This window comes from Hydra vulgaris, chromosome 03 (assembly GCF_038396675.1).
Source record: "Hydra vulgaris chromosome 03, alternate assembly HydraT2T_AEP".
Taxonomy (NCBI): Eukaryota; Metazoa; Cnidaria; class Hydrozoa; order Anthoathecata; family Hydridae; genus Hydra; species Hydra vulgaris.
This window is the reverse complement of record NC_088922.1, coordinates 63,580,833-63,598,192: the sequence shown is the minus strand read 5'-3', so window position 1 is coordinate 63,598,192 and position 17,360 is coordinate 63,580,833. Positions and strand designations below refer to the sequence as shown.

At 27.5% G+C, this 17,360-nt stretch overlaps 1 protein-coding gene across 1 annotated transcript in view; it reads left to right on the top strand.

The window, feature by feature from the left end:
- Positions 1 to 17,360, top strand: part of LOC100204624 (uncharacterized) — a 132,439-nt gene that overhangs the window by 49,249 nt on the left and 65,830 nt on the right. The window contains exons 4-14 of the mRNA XM_065793968.1: positions 1,605 to 1,731; positions 1,882 to 1,964; positions 2,442 to 2,641; positions 5,506 to 5,704; positions 6,627 to 6,755; positions 6,845 to 7,076; positions 7,279 to 7,469; positions 7,764 to 7,868; positions 14,065 to 14,221; positions 15,178 to 15,217; positions 15,306 to 15,355. Of these exons, the coding sequence (XP_065650040.1) occupies positions 1,605 to 1,731; positions 1,882 to 1,964; positions 2,442 to 2,641; positions 5,506 to 5,704; positions 6,627 to 6,755; positions 6,845 to 7,076; positions 7,279 to 7,469; positions 7,764 to 7,868; positions 14,065 to 14,221; positions 15,178 to 15,217; positions 15,306 to 15,355 (1,513 nt within the window). The remainder of the gene's footprint in view (positions 1 to 1,604; positions 1,732 to 1,881; positions 1,965 to 2,441; positions 2,642 to 5,505; positions 5,705 to 6,626; positions 6,756 to 6,844; positions 7,077 to 7,278; positions 7,470 to 7,763; positions 7,869 to 14,064; positions 14,222 to 15,177; positions 15,218 to 15,305; positions 15,356 to 17,360) is intronic.

Here is a 17,360-nt window from a genome sequence, read left to right as displayed (position 1 = left end):
ATATACATATATACATATATACATACATATATATATATATATATATATATATATATATATATATATATATATATATATATATATATATACACACACAGTATCGGACAAAATGAGTGCAACCAAATAATGCTAATTTAGTTTCTTTATATAAAAGTGGTGCATTTTTTCAATTTAGAGAAATAACTATGTAACTGTTTAGACACAAAGTTCTTCAATTTTTATTCATCACAAAGTTAATTATTTGTACACGAAAATTAATAAATTAATCAAAAGTATTAAAAAAAGTTGATTTCCTTCTGGACAAAACAAGTGCAACTCAACAAAATGTTGACCAAGCTGTATTTTGCTATCAATATTTTGTGGCGAATCCTTTATTGACGATCACAGCCTTGCATCTTCGAGGCATAGATTGTGGAATCGCTGCCCAGGCCTTTTGGATTTATTCAAACAGTTGATCCTTATTACGAACACCTTCACAATTAATTCTGCGGTTGACGATCTCCCACAGGTTCTCGATAGGGTTGAGATCCGGAGATTGAGGCGGCCAATCCATCACCGATAGGTGGTTGTCTTGAAACCACTGCTTGACTACTTTTGCAGTGTGTTTCGGATCGTTTTCTTGCTGAAAAACCCATTTTATTGACATATTCCATTCAGCATGAGGTAACATAACATCTTTCAGGATATTTTTATACATGAAACGGTCCATTATTCCATCGTTTCGATGTATTGGACCTAGACCGTTAGCAGAAAAACACCACCAGACCATTACATTGTCTCCACCATGCTTCACGGTCTTATGGCAGTAACGTAAATCGAAGCGTTTTCCGGCTAAAAAAAAAAACTCACTTCGATAAACTGTCTTGATAATACTGACTGATTGACTTCCATATACTGACTGAATTACATGTCAATTTACATGTCTCTTATATAGTAAAATGAACCAGTGTGAACCTGTTCTGGAAGATTCTAGATGCTTCTTTTCGATGCTTCTGGAAGCTTCTGGATGTGTCTGGATGCTTCTGATTGTTTCTGGATATTTCTGGATGCTACTGGATGCTTCCAGATGCGTCTTCTGGAAACTTCTGGAAGTTTCTGCATACGTCTGGAAACTTCTGGAAACTTCCTTTAATTATTAAAAAACTTCTGTGATGTTGACACGGACCAGACTTAAGAAAATGAAACAAACCAAAAAAGTTGCATTTGCTTTGTCCGCTGCAAAATGGCACTTGTCAACGAAATTCTACCTGTGTGCTGTCACCTGTCAGCTGATTGCTCATGTTATGGCATGCTATGACTCCAGACTCCAGAACTGTTTGCTGTGGTAGTATAGTTCGTTTCGTTTTTAGGACATGTAAAATTAGGAACACTTGTTAGCATTGTTCGATGTTGGTTGCAAATGTTTTGTCCAATACTGTATATATTCAGTGAGACAATGACCAATAAGTAAAGCATTTTGCTTTTAGTAAATTTTCTTAAGATTTGACTTGATTTTCTTTCTCTATTTTTTGTTTACACAAATGTTCCTTTTTATTTTTATTATTTAAATTTGATTTCTTTACAATGGTTTTATGTTTACCATGAGCTTGTTTTTGATATTGAAGCTTAAACCAGATCCTCGTACTTGTTTTGTTCGTTTTTTACTTGCCTTCTTTGTATTTGGAGATGTTTCAGCATTGTTAAAAATGTTAGAAGAAAAGACAGTTGATAATCTAAACATCTTTGCCAAAGGTAATTTTTGTTATTAGACTCACAATTAGAAAAAATACTCACAAAATAACATTTGACATAAAAGATACAGAATAACAATGTATTATTGACATAGCACAAGTGTTATTGAAAGAATAAGTTTTTTATTTAAATTATATGTTCATAATTTAGATTTAGTATCATTGGTGTTTGACGATATAAATCAGGATTCACCTGAAGTTATTGGTGCTGTTTTGAACACTTTTTTACAAAATGTAATTTATTTATATTTATTTAACTTAAGACAAAATAATTTCACCTTAGAGAATCTTTTTTTGTTTTGTTTATTTTTTCAAGATGATTTCAGATAAAAGAAAACAAAAAATCATGATAACCATAGATTGATTATAGCACTAATGGATGTTTTGATTACATTGCTTGCAAGAAATATTGAGTCGTTATAACTATGTTTTTATAATTGTTTTAGCACTTGTAATGATTAGAAAAAAAGCTGTTAATTTAATTTTGACTTGTTTGCACAAGCTTGAAGCAGAAGTATAAATGTTTTTATTAAAAATCTAATTAAGACAAATGAAATAAAAAAATTTTAGAATTTAAACTTTTAGTTTATATTTTTTTATTTAAATTTATAAAATATTTTTTAAATATTTTTATTTATTTCTACGTTTAATATGTTTGATATTTATATCCTTTTTATCATTTTGGTAATGTCTTCACTATTATTTGTTTAGGTAGTGGAAGAATCAAGTTTATTAAAAAAAATGAAGATAATATTCTTTAGTTCGTCTGTTCTTTTTAAACTTGCTCTTTTATGTAAACATAATGAAGAGAGCATTAGCAGTGTTGCACTTTCAATGTTAGAGATTCTTTGTACAAACCAAAGAAAAGGAATTTGCTTTGGAAGTAAAAAAGATGAACCGTTTACTGGAAAGTATGTTCATTGAAACAAGTTTTGTTTAGAGAAAAGTATATTAAATGTATAAATATATATATATATATATATATATATATATATATATATATATATATATATATATATATATATATATATACAACCCTCGGAATTAGGAAAAATGAGGTCGACAATAAATTGTCGACCTCAAACTGTTAGAGGTCGGCATAAGGTTAGCAAAAAAAAATTTGCTACAAAGGGGTTACCATAAAACATAGAAACATGGTCAGCAATTTTTTGCTGACCTCAAACACTTTAAGGTCAGCAGTTAGGTCGGCATTGCCGAATGCCGACCCTAATTCTGTGGGTTGATATATATATATATATATATATATATATATATATATATATATATATATATATTTATATATTTATATATATTTATATATATATATATTATATATATATATATATATATATTTGTCATGACTATTGTAATACTATTCTATATATTAATGTTTTAAGATTTTAAGATTTGATATCTTTTTATTTATTTCTTTTAATTATGAGTTATACTTGATATCAATTTCCTTAAAAAAATTTAAACCATGAACATAAAAAAAAAAACTTGAACATGAAACATAAAACTTGAACATAATATATCTACAAAATGAAGATTAACTTAACTTTGAATTTTAATTACATATTTTAATTCAATTAAAAAGCTGTTTTTGATTTATGGATCATATACTGGCTTGAATGAATTATTGCATTTAAATATTGCATTTAGGTTTTATACATTCAAGAGCAAATTTATATTATCTAAATATTTACATAATTTTTTAATTTTGATTTCAATTTTTAACCATTTTTTAAAAGATTTTTTTTTATTTTTTTTTATTTACTTAAATTTTTAACAATTTTTTTAAGATTTTTTTTTATTTCCAAATTTTTAACTTTTATTTTTTTTTTTACTTTTTTACATTTATACCCTTTTTATAAAAATAAAGTGAAACCTATTTTTTTAAAATTTAAATAAAACAAATTAAGATTTAAGCCATATTAACACATCAGATAAAGTGATGATGTGCTAACCTGAGATTTCTACTAAAAGTTGTAATTGTATTACTATTTTTAAGGTATTAAAAATAGTAATTGCATTAATGTTTTGGTATCCAAAAAATAGTAATGCAATTACGACTTTTAGTAGAAATCTCAAAACAGAAAAGATGATTGTCGTTCTTTGTAATTCTAAGTTACAGTAAGTAAAGAATTCATAGAAAATTTCAAGTCATCTTTCTTGATAGTAAATTTTCAACAGTTTAAAGAAGGCAGTTTTTTGAGACTTTTCTTTGTTCTTTAGTGTTGTTGACTAGTTAATATATATTATAACTTATGTAGTGGAAATGGTGACTTTGTCTACACTGGTACGATTTTATTATCGTATGCGGTTGTTAATGTAAGAATTTAGTTGTATTGAATTGTATTCAGAAGAGTATAACACTCCTTGCCATGATCACTACTCTGTATATTTTATCAGAGCCATGATTTAAATTGTGTTTTAGTGACTAGTATTCATGCTACACAAATATATACTCTGAACTAAAAGAGCTTAATTTGTAAAATATTTAAAGTAATTTAGGTTGCTCTAACTCATTATAATTATATATATATATATATATATATTATATATAATTAAAAGGTTGCGCTAACTCATTATAATTATAAGTAAATTTATGTCAACAGTTATTTTTACAGTGATGTTTTATAGTGAAGATATATTTTAAATTATTTTTAAACTCATTATAGATTGCTTAATCCTGTTTTACTCAAGTTTTTGACATCTATAAAGCAACATGCTTTGCTTCAAAAAAATTTATTAAAACCTCCGTAAGATTTTTTCATATTTTTCATAAGATATTTCTATGCTATAACATGTTCATAACATGTTTCTATGCTATAACTTAACATATAATACATATAATCATATAATCATACATAATATAATATAATACATATAATCACACATAATATAATATAATACATATAATCATATAATTTATTTTTTTTTTTACTTTTTTACATTTATACTCTTTTTATAAAAATAAAGTGAAACCTATTTTTTTAAAATTTAAATAAAACAAATTAAGATTTAAGCCATATTAACACATCAGATAAAGTGATGATGTGCTAACCTGAGATTTCTACTAAAAGTTGTAATTGTATTACTATTTTTAAGGTATTAAAAATAGTAATTGCATTAATGTTTTGGTATCCAAAAAATAGTAATGCAATTACGACTTTTAGTAGAAATCTCAAAACAGAAAAGATGATTGTCGTTCTTTGTAATTCTAAGTTACAGTAAGTAAAGAATTCATAGAAAATTTCAAGTCATCTTTCTTGATAGTAAATTTTCAACAGTTTAAAGAAGGCAGTTTTTTGAGACTTTTCTTTGTTCTTTAGTGTTGTTGACTAGTTAATATATATTATAACTTATGTAGTGGAAATGGTGACTTTGTCTACACTGGTACGATTTTATTATCGTATGCGGTTGTTAATGTAAGAATTTAGTTGTATTGAATTGTATTCAGAAGAGTTTAACACTCCTTGCCATGATCACTACTCTGTATATTTTATCAGAGCCATGATTTAAATTGTGTTTTAGTGACTAGTATTCATGCTACACAAATATATACTCTGAACTAAAAGAGCTTAATTTGTAAAATATTTAAAGTAATTTAGGTTGCTCTAACTCATTATAATTATATATATATATATATTATATATAATTAAAAGTTTGCGCTAACTCATTATAATTATAAGTAAATTTATGTCAACAGTTATTTTTACAGTGATGTTTTATAGTGAAGATATATTTTAAATTATTTTTAAACTCATTATAGATTGCTTAATCCTGTTTTACTCAAGTTTTTGACGTCTATAAAGCAACATGCTTTGCTTCAAAAAAATTTATTGGACCTGACAATAAAAACACTGAAGATTTGTCCTGATGTTGTTGCTCCTTATATAGGTTCTATTGATCTACAAATGGAGCCAAAATGTTCTGAACAATGGCACAATAAAATTAACTTTACAATTGAGGTTTTTATTTTTTAAGATTTTTAAATTTGTTTTTAGAAATGTTATACTGTCATATGATGTTTCATATAATCATTTTTTTCTTTCATAATATTTTTATAAATTTTTTTTTGATTTTTTTAAATTGTTTTTTATTATTTTGCATTTTTTGATTTTTATTTTCAAAATTTTTGAGGGATGTTCAAATATTTATCAAACTTTTTTTTATCAATTTTTTTTCAGTATTTGCCTTTTTCTGTTCCAGTTTCCATACTGCTTATATTATTAATTTAAATTTATGTCACATGTGAATATTCGCATCATATTTATTATTAATAGTTTGAAAAATAAAAGATAAATAAAAGTATATCCAAAATGAATGAAAATTTTCAATAAAACTGCAATACTTCATTAAATTTTTTTAAAATAAAGTTTATATTTAAAGTTCTTAAAAAACTAATTTAGTAAAACCTCCGTAAGATTTTTTCATATTTTTCATAAGATATTTCTATGCTATAACATGTTCATAACATGTTTCTATGCTATAACTTAACATATAATACATATAATCATATAATCATACATAATATAATATAATACATATAATCACACATAATATAATATAATACATATAATCATATAATCATACATAATAACACATATAATCATATAAACATGTAGTCATAACATGTTTTCATGCTATAATATGTTTCATGCATAACATGTTTCTATGCAACTTCATAACATGTTTCTATGCTATTTCATATCTTTCATAAAGTTCATGCTTCCAGAGTGACATGAAGAATGAAAACAAACTTTTTTTGCACACTATGCACTTTTTTTATTTGTTTTATTTTACTTATTTCACAAATTTATTTTAAATAAAAGCAATAAAAACATAGATAATAATATAAAATTTGCTACTTAAATTTTTTTTTTTTATTAGATTATGAAAAATGTCCCTAAGGTTTCTGATATTTTGACAGATTCAAACAAAGTTAAACCTGACAAAGAGTATTTTTTCAAAATACTAATTCCACCTATGCCGAAACGGCATTATGAAGCTGGAATTAAGGTAAATTATTTTTACTAAAACATTTTGTTTCATCAACTTTACAAAAAGGATAAGATTGTTTAAAAATTATTTTGAAATTCTAAATAAAGAATGCTAGCAGCGATGTCTTGTTAAAAACCTTGGACCTTCTTATCATTGTTTTATCACGCTGTGTTGATTTTAAAGAAATGTTTTCAGCATTACTTTTAAGTGAAGAAAAGCAGTTAGATTGGATAGACTCTTTAATTCAATCATTACCTGATATTATTGCAGTAATTAAAGTACGTCAAACATTAGGACCACAAGGACCACAGGGAATAGTTGAAAAAGAACAACAATCAAGTAATTATTTGAAATTACTTATCTTGTTAGTTTGTAATTTTTTTTGACATTTTTAGTTGTACTATTTTTATTATTTTTTAATATTTTACTTTTATGAAAATGTTATTTTTATTATTTTTTTTACTTTTATGAAAATGTTATTTTAAAAGTTATTGTAAAGCATTTAAAGAGAAAATTGTTTGTTGTTGAATTATTTCTTTAGATGTATTGGAAAGAAGCATTGAGTGTCTTTACCTCTTTCAAGTTTTAAAACCAGGAATCATTAGTGACTCTGGTTATAATATTTGCAAGCTACTTATATTTACTAATAATGAAATAAGTGCATCTATTGTTGGCAAAAGTTTACAAATTTTGCTACTTGAAAACACAAGTGTTCGTTCATGGTTAGACAAGGTGTTTTTTTTTTAGTTTATTCTTAAATCATTCTAATTATTAAATTCAAATTTAAGTTACATGGAACAGAATTAAACTGTATGCTCATCATTAGCAAGCTGTTTATAAGCTCGTCCTTAGCTAGCAAGCTATATAGCTGCAGAACTTCAGCCACAGCAGCTAAATGTTGATAACTTTTGAGAGTTTCCTATTAAAGAAATATAATATAATTATCTTTTAAAAATCATTGTGTTATGCCAACATTAGCATGTTTAATATATCACATTTGATTCAAAATGGATCTTTATTTTATAGAAAATGTCTGGCTATAAAAGTTTTTTACATCTGCTCCTTCAAGTAGCTTTACAATGGAAACATGAAATCAGTATTGTAAATTGTGCTAAAATGCTTTTTTTTAAGGTTACTTTTTTTTTAAAATTAATTATAACTTGTATATTTATGTTTTGTGTGTGTGTTTATATATGTGTATGTGTATATATATGTGTGTGTGTTTATATGTGTGTGTGTGTGTGTGTGTGTGTGTGTGTGTGTGTGTGTGTGTGTGTGTATATATATATATATATATATATACATATATATATATATATACAGTGGTGTACACTCAAACTTTTGGTCGGTTGTCAGAAGGGCGACTGAAAGTAACCATTTCGTTAATGTTGGTCACTTGCCGACTTGTTGAGTTGCCCATCAATATTTTTTATACAAATTTTTGCATTCAGCGGAGTTCGCGCATATTCTAGTTATATTAAGATAATAATTGACATGCTTGTATATATGCTATTAGTTTTTTTACTTGAAACGTTTATTTACTTAAAAAAATAGCGACTTTTTTTTACAACAGCAAAGTCTTGAGAAAAATAAAAAAATAATTTACAAATACTTTAAAATCCTTTGTGTTGTAATTTTTAAGCCTGAAAACTATTGATATTTTGAGAGTATTTTAAAGTACCGCGTAATTTAATTTAATTTTAAAGAGCGTTAAAAATCATTTAAAACTAATATAACAAAAGTTAGTTGTTGATAGAATCTAAATTCAGTATTTAGAAAAGTTTTAAGAAATAAATTTACTCTATTTCTTAAAACAATCTTATGCTTAACATAATCTTTTATTTATTTTCATTTTTTATTTTCATTTTTATGTATTTAATGTAATATTTTTAATAAAGATTATTTATTAGATACTATTTTTAGATAGATTTCATCTGTTACCAATAAAATATTTATAAACATAATTAATGTTCATAAATGTATTACATCAAAAGAACTTACGCGATATTGAGATATTAAGAAACAAAAAATTTTAAATACATTTGTAAAAAAAATTCTATCAAACAAAATCACTTCTCCCTTTTTATAAGAAAAAATAAAATTTTTAATTTGCTTTTAGATAATAATCTATGATAATCTATGATGGAGAGAAAAGTTTTACATTCGCTTAAGTTCAAAATTTTGCTTAACGGAAATCTATTAAAAACCAAGCAATGTAACTGTGTAGATAAAGAATTTTGCCCTTTGAATAACCAGTATTTGTCCAGCAATATTGTCTACTAAGTCCCCGTAGGTTCAAGTGATCATGAACATAATAAAAAAGTATATTTTGATATTAGTCAGACACCATTTAAGTTAAGATATGCAAACCATATCAAATCATTTACATTAGTTAAGTATAGAAATGACATTAGGTTATAGGGTTGCAAACCCTACAACCTGATCACCTTTGTCTCTACAAAAATATGTTATTTCATCACATAATGGTAAAAACCTGCTAAATAAAAAAAATGAAATTGTATCTTAGTGTCAGCATTCAAAAAAATTCTTTTTCTTTACTAAAACTTTTATGATTACATTTTTTTGGGAACTACTTATTATAAAGTTTGTTTTTTTGGGAAATTCTATTGCCTGTAATGCCTACATTTTGTTTATTACCAGTGATCATTAGAAGAATGGTTGAGAGATGCTAAGAAAAGGATGCCATTAGTAGAATCAAAAATTTGGAATGAGCCAGAAATCACCTGAATGACTAATATTTTTGCGTGGTAATTGTTTTTATCTATAAGAAAGCTAAGGATAAGAAGAAGAAGAATCTTACACATCATTTAATGCTCTGGTATATTATAATTATCATGTCTATTCAAGTTCTACCAATACTACTGCTTCCGCTAAGCCCTCTCTTCACTCTATCACCTTTCTCTTTGTACTTTATTGTTTTCTTTCTTCCTAAGACAGCACTCTTTTAGATATAATTTCTGATCAAATTGACCATGCTCTCTCTCTTTACCCCTCTGCCAATATTGCTGTTATTGGTGACTTTAATGCTTATCACGCTGAATGGATTGGCACTAAAGCCTAAAACTTCTGTTTTTCTGATTCGGTTTCAAGTTAAGCCTCATTCTACTCTATGGTTTTCACCCTCTGGTGCAGCTGCTTTATCTAATCATACTCATATTTTTTCATCTTTTTCAAATGAACAACTCTTGGGAACAAGCAGCTGTTTATTATTGCAAGAAATTAATGTAAAAGGTGCTGTCAGATGCTAAGCTCCATTATTCTCAGTTCACTAAATCTCGTATCTTATCTCAGAAGTTAGGCTCTATAGACTTTTGGAAAATCTTCATTAATTTTTAACTTTTGGAAAAGCATTATTAACAAAGGAAGGTCTAACATTCCATCTCTCATTATTGGGACTGATCTTATTACCTCTCCCAAGGATAAGGCTAAACTATTTTCAAAGAACTTTTCTTCTAATTTGATTCTCGGATGTTATGGCCATTCTCTTCCTTCCATTCCAATTAAAAAAGTTAACCCATTGTTAGACATTCAAATCGCTTTAACTTCCGTTGCTAAAGTCATATCTTGATTAAACTCTTCTACAGCCTGTGGTCCAGACAACATTCCTGTCACAGTCTTACAAAATTGTTCTCCAGAACTCTCTTCAATTTCCTCTAAACTATTTAATAAGTACTTGACTGAGTCTCATTTTCCTGCCTGCTAGAGAATGGCATCTGTTGTTCCAATTTTTAAAAACTCTGGTGAACATTCTTACCCCTCTAATTATCGTTTAATCTTTCTGTTATTAGCAAGGTCTTTGAGTCTTTGATAAAAAAATTTCTCACATCCCATCTTGAGTCAAATAACTTGCTGTCAGACAATCAGTTCGGTTTTCCATCCTCTCAGTCTACGGCTGACTTGCTAATTGCTGTGACTGAAAGATTTTATCATGCATTAGATGGAGGCGGAAAGGTAAAGGTTATTGCTCTTGACATATCGAAGGTTTTTGACAAAGTTTGGCATGTTGGTCTTTTCCATAAGCTTGTTTCATATGGTTTATCTGGGAAAGTTTTTGAGATTATCAAATCGTTTCTTTCTAATTGCTTTATTAAAGTCATCTTCGAAAGCCAACACTCTTCTTTATTTCCAGTAACTTCTAGGGTATCTTAAGGATCTATCCTTAGTCCTGTTTTGTTTCTTATCTACATTAATGATCTTCCCAACAACCTTACATTTAAAGTAGCTCTTTTTGCTGATGACTCAACTTTATACTCTTGTCTTGATAAAAGTCTACTCTTTTCGATCACTTAGAACAGGCAGCTGATCTTTTATCTGATCTCACTTCTGTATTTGATTGGGGCTCACAGTGGCTTGTAAATTTTAACTCCAACAAAACTCAGTTATTTACTGCAAACAACTATCGCAGTACTGTTGACATTCCTATATTGATGAATGGCAACCCTCTCACTGAGTCCTCTTCTTTGCGTCTTCTTGGATTATTTACTAATGACCTTTCATGGAAACCATATATACAATCTATTGCTAAATTAGCATCTGCTAAGGTTGCTTCTCTTTATCGTGCTCACAATTTTCTCTCTCTTGATTCCATTCTCTACCTCTACCTCTCTTTTGTCCCTGTATGGAATATTGTTGTCATATTTGGGCTGGTTCTTCTAATGATGCTCTTTCTCTTCTAGACAAGGTCCAAAAGCGCATTGTAAACGTAGTTGGACCCGGTCTATCTGCTGAGCTTCTTTCCCATTGTTGTAAAGTTGCATCTCTTTCTCTTTTCTACAAATACTATCATGGCCGCTGCTCAAAGGAGCTTTCATCTCTTGTTCCATCAACTAAAACTTATTCTCGTTTGACTCGTCATTCATCAAATCTCTATCTGTCCCTGCATGCTTTTAAAAGTTTTTATTTGTCAAGCTTTTTCCCCCACACTTCAACCCTTTGGAGCTCTCTCCCACTTCATGTTTTCTTGACTCATACAACCTTCAACTTTTTAAGTCTTCTGTCAACCGTTTCCTTGCTTTATAGCTCTATTTTTTTTTTTTTAGTAACTCCCAAATTAATAGTGGTTGCATGCAGCCTTGTTAGGAGTGAATCAGAATAAAATAAAAAAAAATTACAGATCAAGTCATCATGGAAATAATAGATGAATAATGATTATACAAAAGAGCAAGAAGGCTGAACTTGGCAATCTGGTGAACTTCACTTTTTTAACCTTGCATCCAAATTGAAAAAATGGAGTCCATGCAACTAACTGTGAAAATTATCAAGTACCATATAAGACAAACTTGTTCAGTACTTAACAGGGCACAAATCTTTCTGCTCTCTTCAGATGTGGTAAAACTGTTACAAATAAGTCAACTCACATTAAACTGACCAATGGTAACTATTTTTTTGCAGCTCCACAAATTGTTAAGAGCCTGCACTTCTCAACAAAAATCACCATTCTTACATATCAGTCAAACACAGTATAAAATAAAAGATTTGCAGCCAGTCTAAAATGTAAAGAATCAATGTAAGGCTCAAGTATTAATTAATATAGCTCTTCTGTCATATAAAATCGATTCTGTTTCATATAAAATTAGGTTTGGTTTATCAAGGCACTGAATCAAAGTAGCAAAGTATTTAAAGAGGTCAGATTATTTTTTCCTAAACTAACAGATGCCAAAGTTTTTCCCTGTGCGTTTAGTGGACCACTAAACGCACAGGGAAAAATGTCAAATGTAAAATGTAAAATGTCAACATAACCTTTATAGCTAAACAAATAATAAAATTTCATGGTCTACAAAAAAGGTTGTGTAGACAATGTTTGTACAATGTACTACAATGTTAAAGTGGTTACAAAAATTTTGTTAGGACATACTATTTATGTAGACATTTTTTGTATGTGTTTTATTGTTACATTTTTTTTCTTCTTAAAATAGCCAATAACCTAAATTAACAATTATTGGAAAATTAACCTTTTAATGATAATTTAATTCATTGGAAAATTTAAACATATCAGTTTGATATGTTTTTTATGTTTTATTTATGTGAAATGAAAACAATGATGAACTAAAGTATGATGCAAGAAAGAATATGATTCATAAGAGAAAAAAAAGTAGCTGGAAAAAGTTATTTTACTTTGTAAAATAACTGCATGCTGCTTGTTAGCAAGCTCAAAAGTAGCGCAATAATTGATGAATCCAGTAAAAATAAGTTAGCATCAGATCCACTAAATTCAAATATTCAAATAATAAAAGATATAAATCCATTACACCACCATCTTTTATGGACAAAATAACAAATCACTATGGAAACAAACAACAAATCACTAAAATAATAATGAAACAAGTTGAATGATTATTAAGTGTTGAACTTCATCCAAATGGTTAGAGATTTAAATAGCTAAAAATAAATTAAGAAAAAGACTTAGAAAAAATCAAAGTAAAAATAAAGCTTTTGAAATAAAAAATAAAAATCCAAAAGATACAGAAGTGCTTGCAGAAGAAAATAAAAATAAATGTGTAAAAAAAAATTAAGAAAGAATCAGCTCTGACTCAGAAAAAACATTGATGGCCAATTTTTTGTTTTGGAATTAAAAAGCAATATCCTTTTCTTTTTTTTTATTATTATTATTTTTTTATCTTCGCTTTCAACAAGGCCGCAAGCAACCACTAATAAAAGTTGGAAGTTACTGGAAGAGAAAAGATGAAGATTGTAGAGCAAGATAACGATTGACAGGCGACTTAAAAAATTAAAATTATATAAATCAGGAAAGCAAAATGAAGGAAGTGAATTCCAAAGAACTGATGTTTGAGGAAAAAAACTAAATAATAATACTAAAGTTTTTTGCTTTTTTACTTTATTTAAATAAAATTAAAATAAATAAAATAGATATTTTTATTCACAGTGAAGAATCATTTACAGTAGATGATTACCATGGTAAATGAAGGAAGGTGCTTAAACTTTCAAAAATTTCAAAATAAGATTCAAAAAATAATTTTACTGAAATATGATTAATAGAAATTATTTAATGATTGAGTAGAGATTTTTCACCTGAAAACCCAAAATTAAAATCTGCTATGGTTTCAGAGTTCTGAAGTTTCAAAGTTGAAAATTTTCTTAAAATCCTGGTAAATGAAGACATGACCCAACTTAAAAGATTTGTGTTTTAAAACATTTAATAGTTTTTGTACTTTATAATTATATGTTTAAAAGTTGAAAATTTAAAATATTATTATTACTGTTATATGTTATAGTTCGTATTATTATTGTTATATTTATATTATCTTTTTTGTTTGTTATTCAAAATAAAATTTTTTTAAATTTCTAGGTTTTAAATATTACGAATCAATTTGATGAGCTATATTTTGAAATTTCTACTTGGCTAAGTTATTTACTAAATCAGGAAGAATCTTTAGGCTGTGAAATATTTGCCACTAGCTGTTTAAATTTGCTTCATGATCCCTTTGCACTTTCAAATTTTTGTGGTATGTTATATTGTTAAGCTTTTAGTAATTTAAACGTTAGTTATAATTTATAGTTTACGCACACATATATACTTATATATTGTATTATATATATACACTTGCACATATACACTCATACATACACACACACTTGCATATATAAAAAATAAAACCTTTTAAAGTATAAACTAAAAATCAATCAGCAGCAACAAAAATTTTAAATTATAAAAAGTAGAATTTAAATTATGAAGAATTAAGGCATTGAAAAGTGCAGCCCTTGGTACACAAACTTTCCCTACTATTATTTTACTATTAATAATTCCTGTGATCAGGTTTCTGTTTGAGTGACATCATTCTTATAAATTAATTGCATAATAATATTTTTCTTTGCTTATTGTAACAATAAATTGATATTTATTGTTTTTAGTATCGTTATTATTATTTTTGTTGAATTTGTTGTTGTTATTGTTGTTGTATTAACATAATGTTATGGCAGTTACACACAATAAAATCTTAGTAATTGTTATTGATGTTAAAGTTAAAATTGTAATGTTTTTGATGTTAAAGTTAATATGATGTTAAATAAATTATTTATTTTAAAAAAAAAAAGAATGAAAATTTTATTGTTGTAACAAATAAATTTTTATGATAAATTTAAATTTCTGAAAAATTAATTTCTAATGTTTCTTTACACAATAAAAATAAGTCATTTTGAAACCTCAAAGTCCCTTTTAAGTTGCTGCTATAGGAATGTTCTAAATTATTAAAAAAGTTTTCTACTTTTGAGCCAAGACCCAGGTTAGCTGGATCTTTCAGTTCGAGTATGAAGGCTTCCTTCCTGATTCTTATGGAGGCTTCTAACCTGTGTTTTATGAAATCTTTTATGTCTTGTAGAGATTTTTAGCTGTAAAAGATATAAAATGGTTGTTTAGCTTTTTAACACCATTGTTAAAATTAATTTTTATTTTAAATTTTAGTGGATGAAGGATTATTGGATGGTTTGTGTGAAGAAAATAAGTATGTTATTTTGTTGTTTTTTTTACTTTTTAAATAAAAATACTTATAAAAATTATGATAGTTTTATTAACTTTTGTTATCTTTAAAGGCAACCATGCAGTACTTTAAGTATTAATATGTTATCATTGCTTTCAGGAGGTAAGTTTGTTTACAATTGATTTAATTAATTCAATTTGATACATTTATTTATTTTGATCTGACCAATATTTTTTTTTATAACAAACTAATTTAATTATAAAAGTGTGATGAAAAGAATTACTGTTATATTATTAATGTTCCAAACATCTCCATTTTTTACATTTCCCATATCTTATTTGATATTTTTGTCATTTTTCATTAAAAATTATTTAAAATTTTTTTAATAAAGAACTAACTGAAATGTATGTTTAAATGATTAAATAAAAAAAATCCGTAAATAGTTTTTTTTGGGGATATTTACAATAAAACTAAATTGTCTTATTAACACAAAACACAAATATTTTTGTGTCTTGCTACACAATAATGTGCATCAGTTTATCATGTTTGTTTCTTTTAAGTTCTTCAATTGTTTTTTTTTAGTTCTTCAGTTGTTTCTTTTAGGTTCTTCAGCTGTTTCTTTTAAGTACTTCATTTGTCTGCTCCTAATGAGAGTATAGCTCTAAAACTCAGTTTTATGGTTTTGAGGCAGGCTGGTAGTCAGGTTTCCTGAACTCTGTGGTTGCTCTCAGAGAGACTGATTCCATCAACAGCTGTAAAATATTAAATACTTATCTTTGTTTAATTCATAAAGACTCTAATAGTCACATGCTTGGCCTGGGCATTTACATTCGTAAAAGTTCATCCATTTGTCAGGAAACTAGGTTTGAATCCAAAGACTATTCTTTTATGTGCTTTTGCTCATCACCACTTCTCTCTATCACCTTTCTCTTTGCTCTATATCGCTCTCCTCCATCTTAAAACTGCAGTCATTTTGATGTTATTTCTGATCAAATTGACCAAGCCCTTTTCCTTTATCCTTCAACCAATGCCATTGATGTTGGTGACTTTGCTGCTCATTGCACTAAATGGCTTGACTCTAGTGTCAGTGCTCTTCAGGTGTTAAGGCCCACCTCTTTCCTCTTATTGTACTGCTACAATTTCCAATTGTTACCATTACTTCCAGATCTATTGCCATGACAATTCTTTAGAAAATAGACTTCTGTTTATTATTGCTAGAAACAATTGTAAAAAAGTTTAGTCTAATGCCAAAGCCTGCTATTCTTAAGTCACAAAGTCTTGTTTTTTATCTCAAAAATTAGGCTTCAGTGACTTCTGGAAAATCTTTAACAGTATCTATAGTAAGGGCAAATCTATTGTTCCATCTCTCTTGTATGGTTCAGATTTTGACACCTCACCTAAAGGCAAAGCTAAATTGTTTGCTAAGAACTTTTCATCAATCTCACTTTTTGATTCCACTAATCACATCCTGCCTGATATATCCAAGAAACAGGTTGATCCAATGCTTTACATTCGTATCACTCCTGCTTCTTTATCTAAAATGATTTCTGACAGCTTGTGGTCCGGACAACATACCTGTTAAAGTATTGCAGAAGTGTTCTCCAGAGCTGTCATCTATACTTTCAAAACGATTTAGTAAGTGCTTATCAGACTCTTATTTTCCAACCTGCTGGAAACATCAGCATATCATTCCTTTTTTTTTAATTCTGGAGAGCGATCTGAATCATCTAATTACCGTCCCATTTGTCTTTTTCCTATCATAAGCAAGGTTTTTATTTAACAAACACTTAATCAATATGGATCTTGCTCTTTTTGTTTTACTACTGATTTATTAACGGTAATAACTTATAGGTTTTATCGTGCATTAGATAGATGTGAAGAGGTTAAGGCTATCACTCTAAAGCCTTTGATAAAATTTGGCATGCTGGTCTTCTCCATAAGTTCTTGTCTTATGGTGTATCAGGTAACATCTTTAAGATTATCGAATCCTTCTTTACCAATCGTAGTATAGAAGTTGTCCTCAATGGACAGCACTCTTCTTCATTTCCTGTAACTTCAGGGTTTATTCAAGGTTCTAACCTTGGCTCTATCCTTTTTTTAATTTACACTAACGACCTAGAAATTCTCACATTTAAAGTAGTATTGTTTGCTGATAATACTACCATTT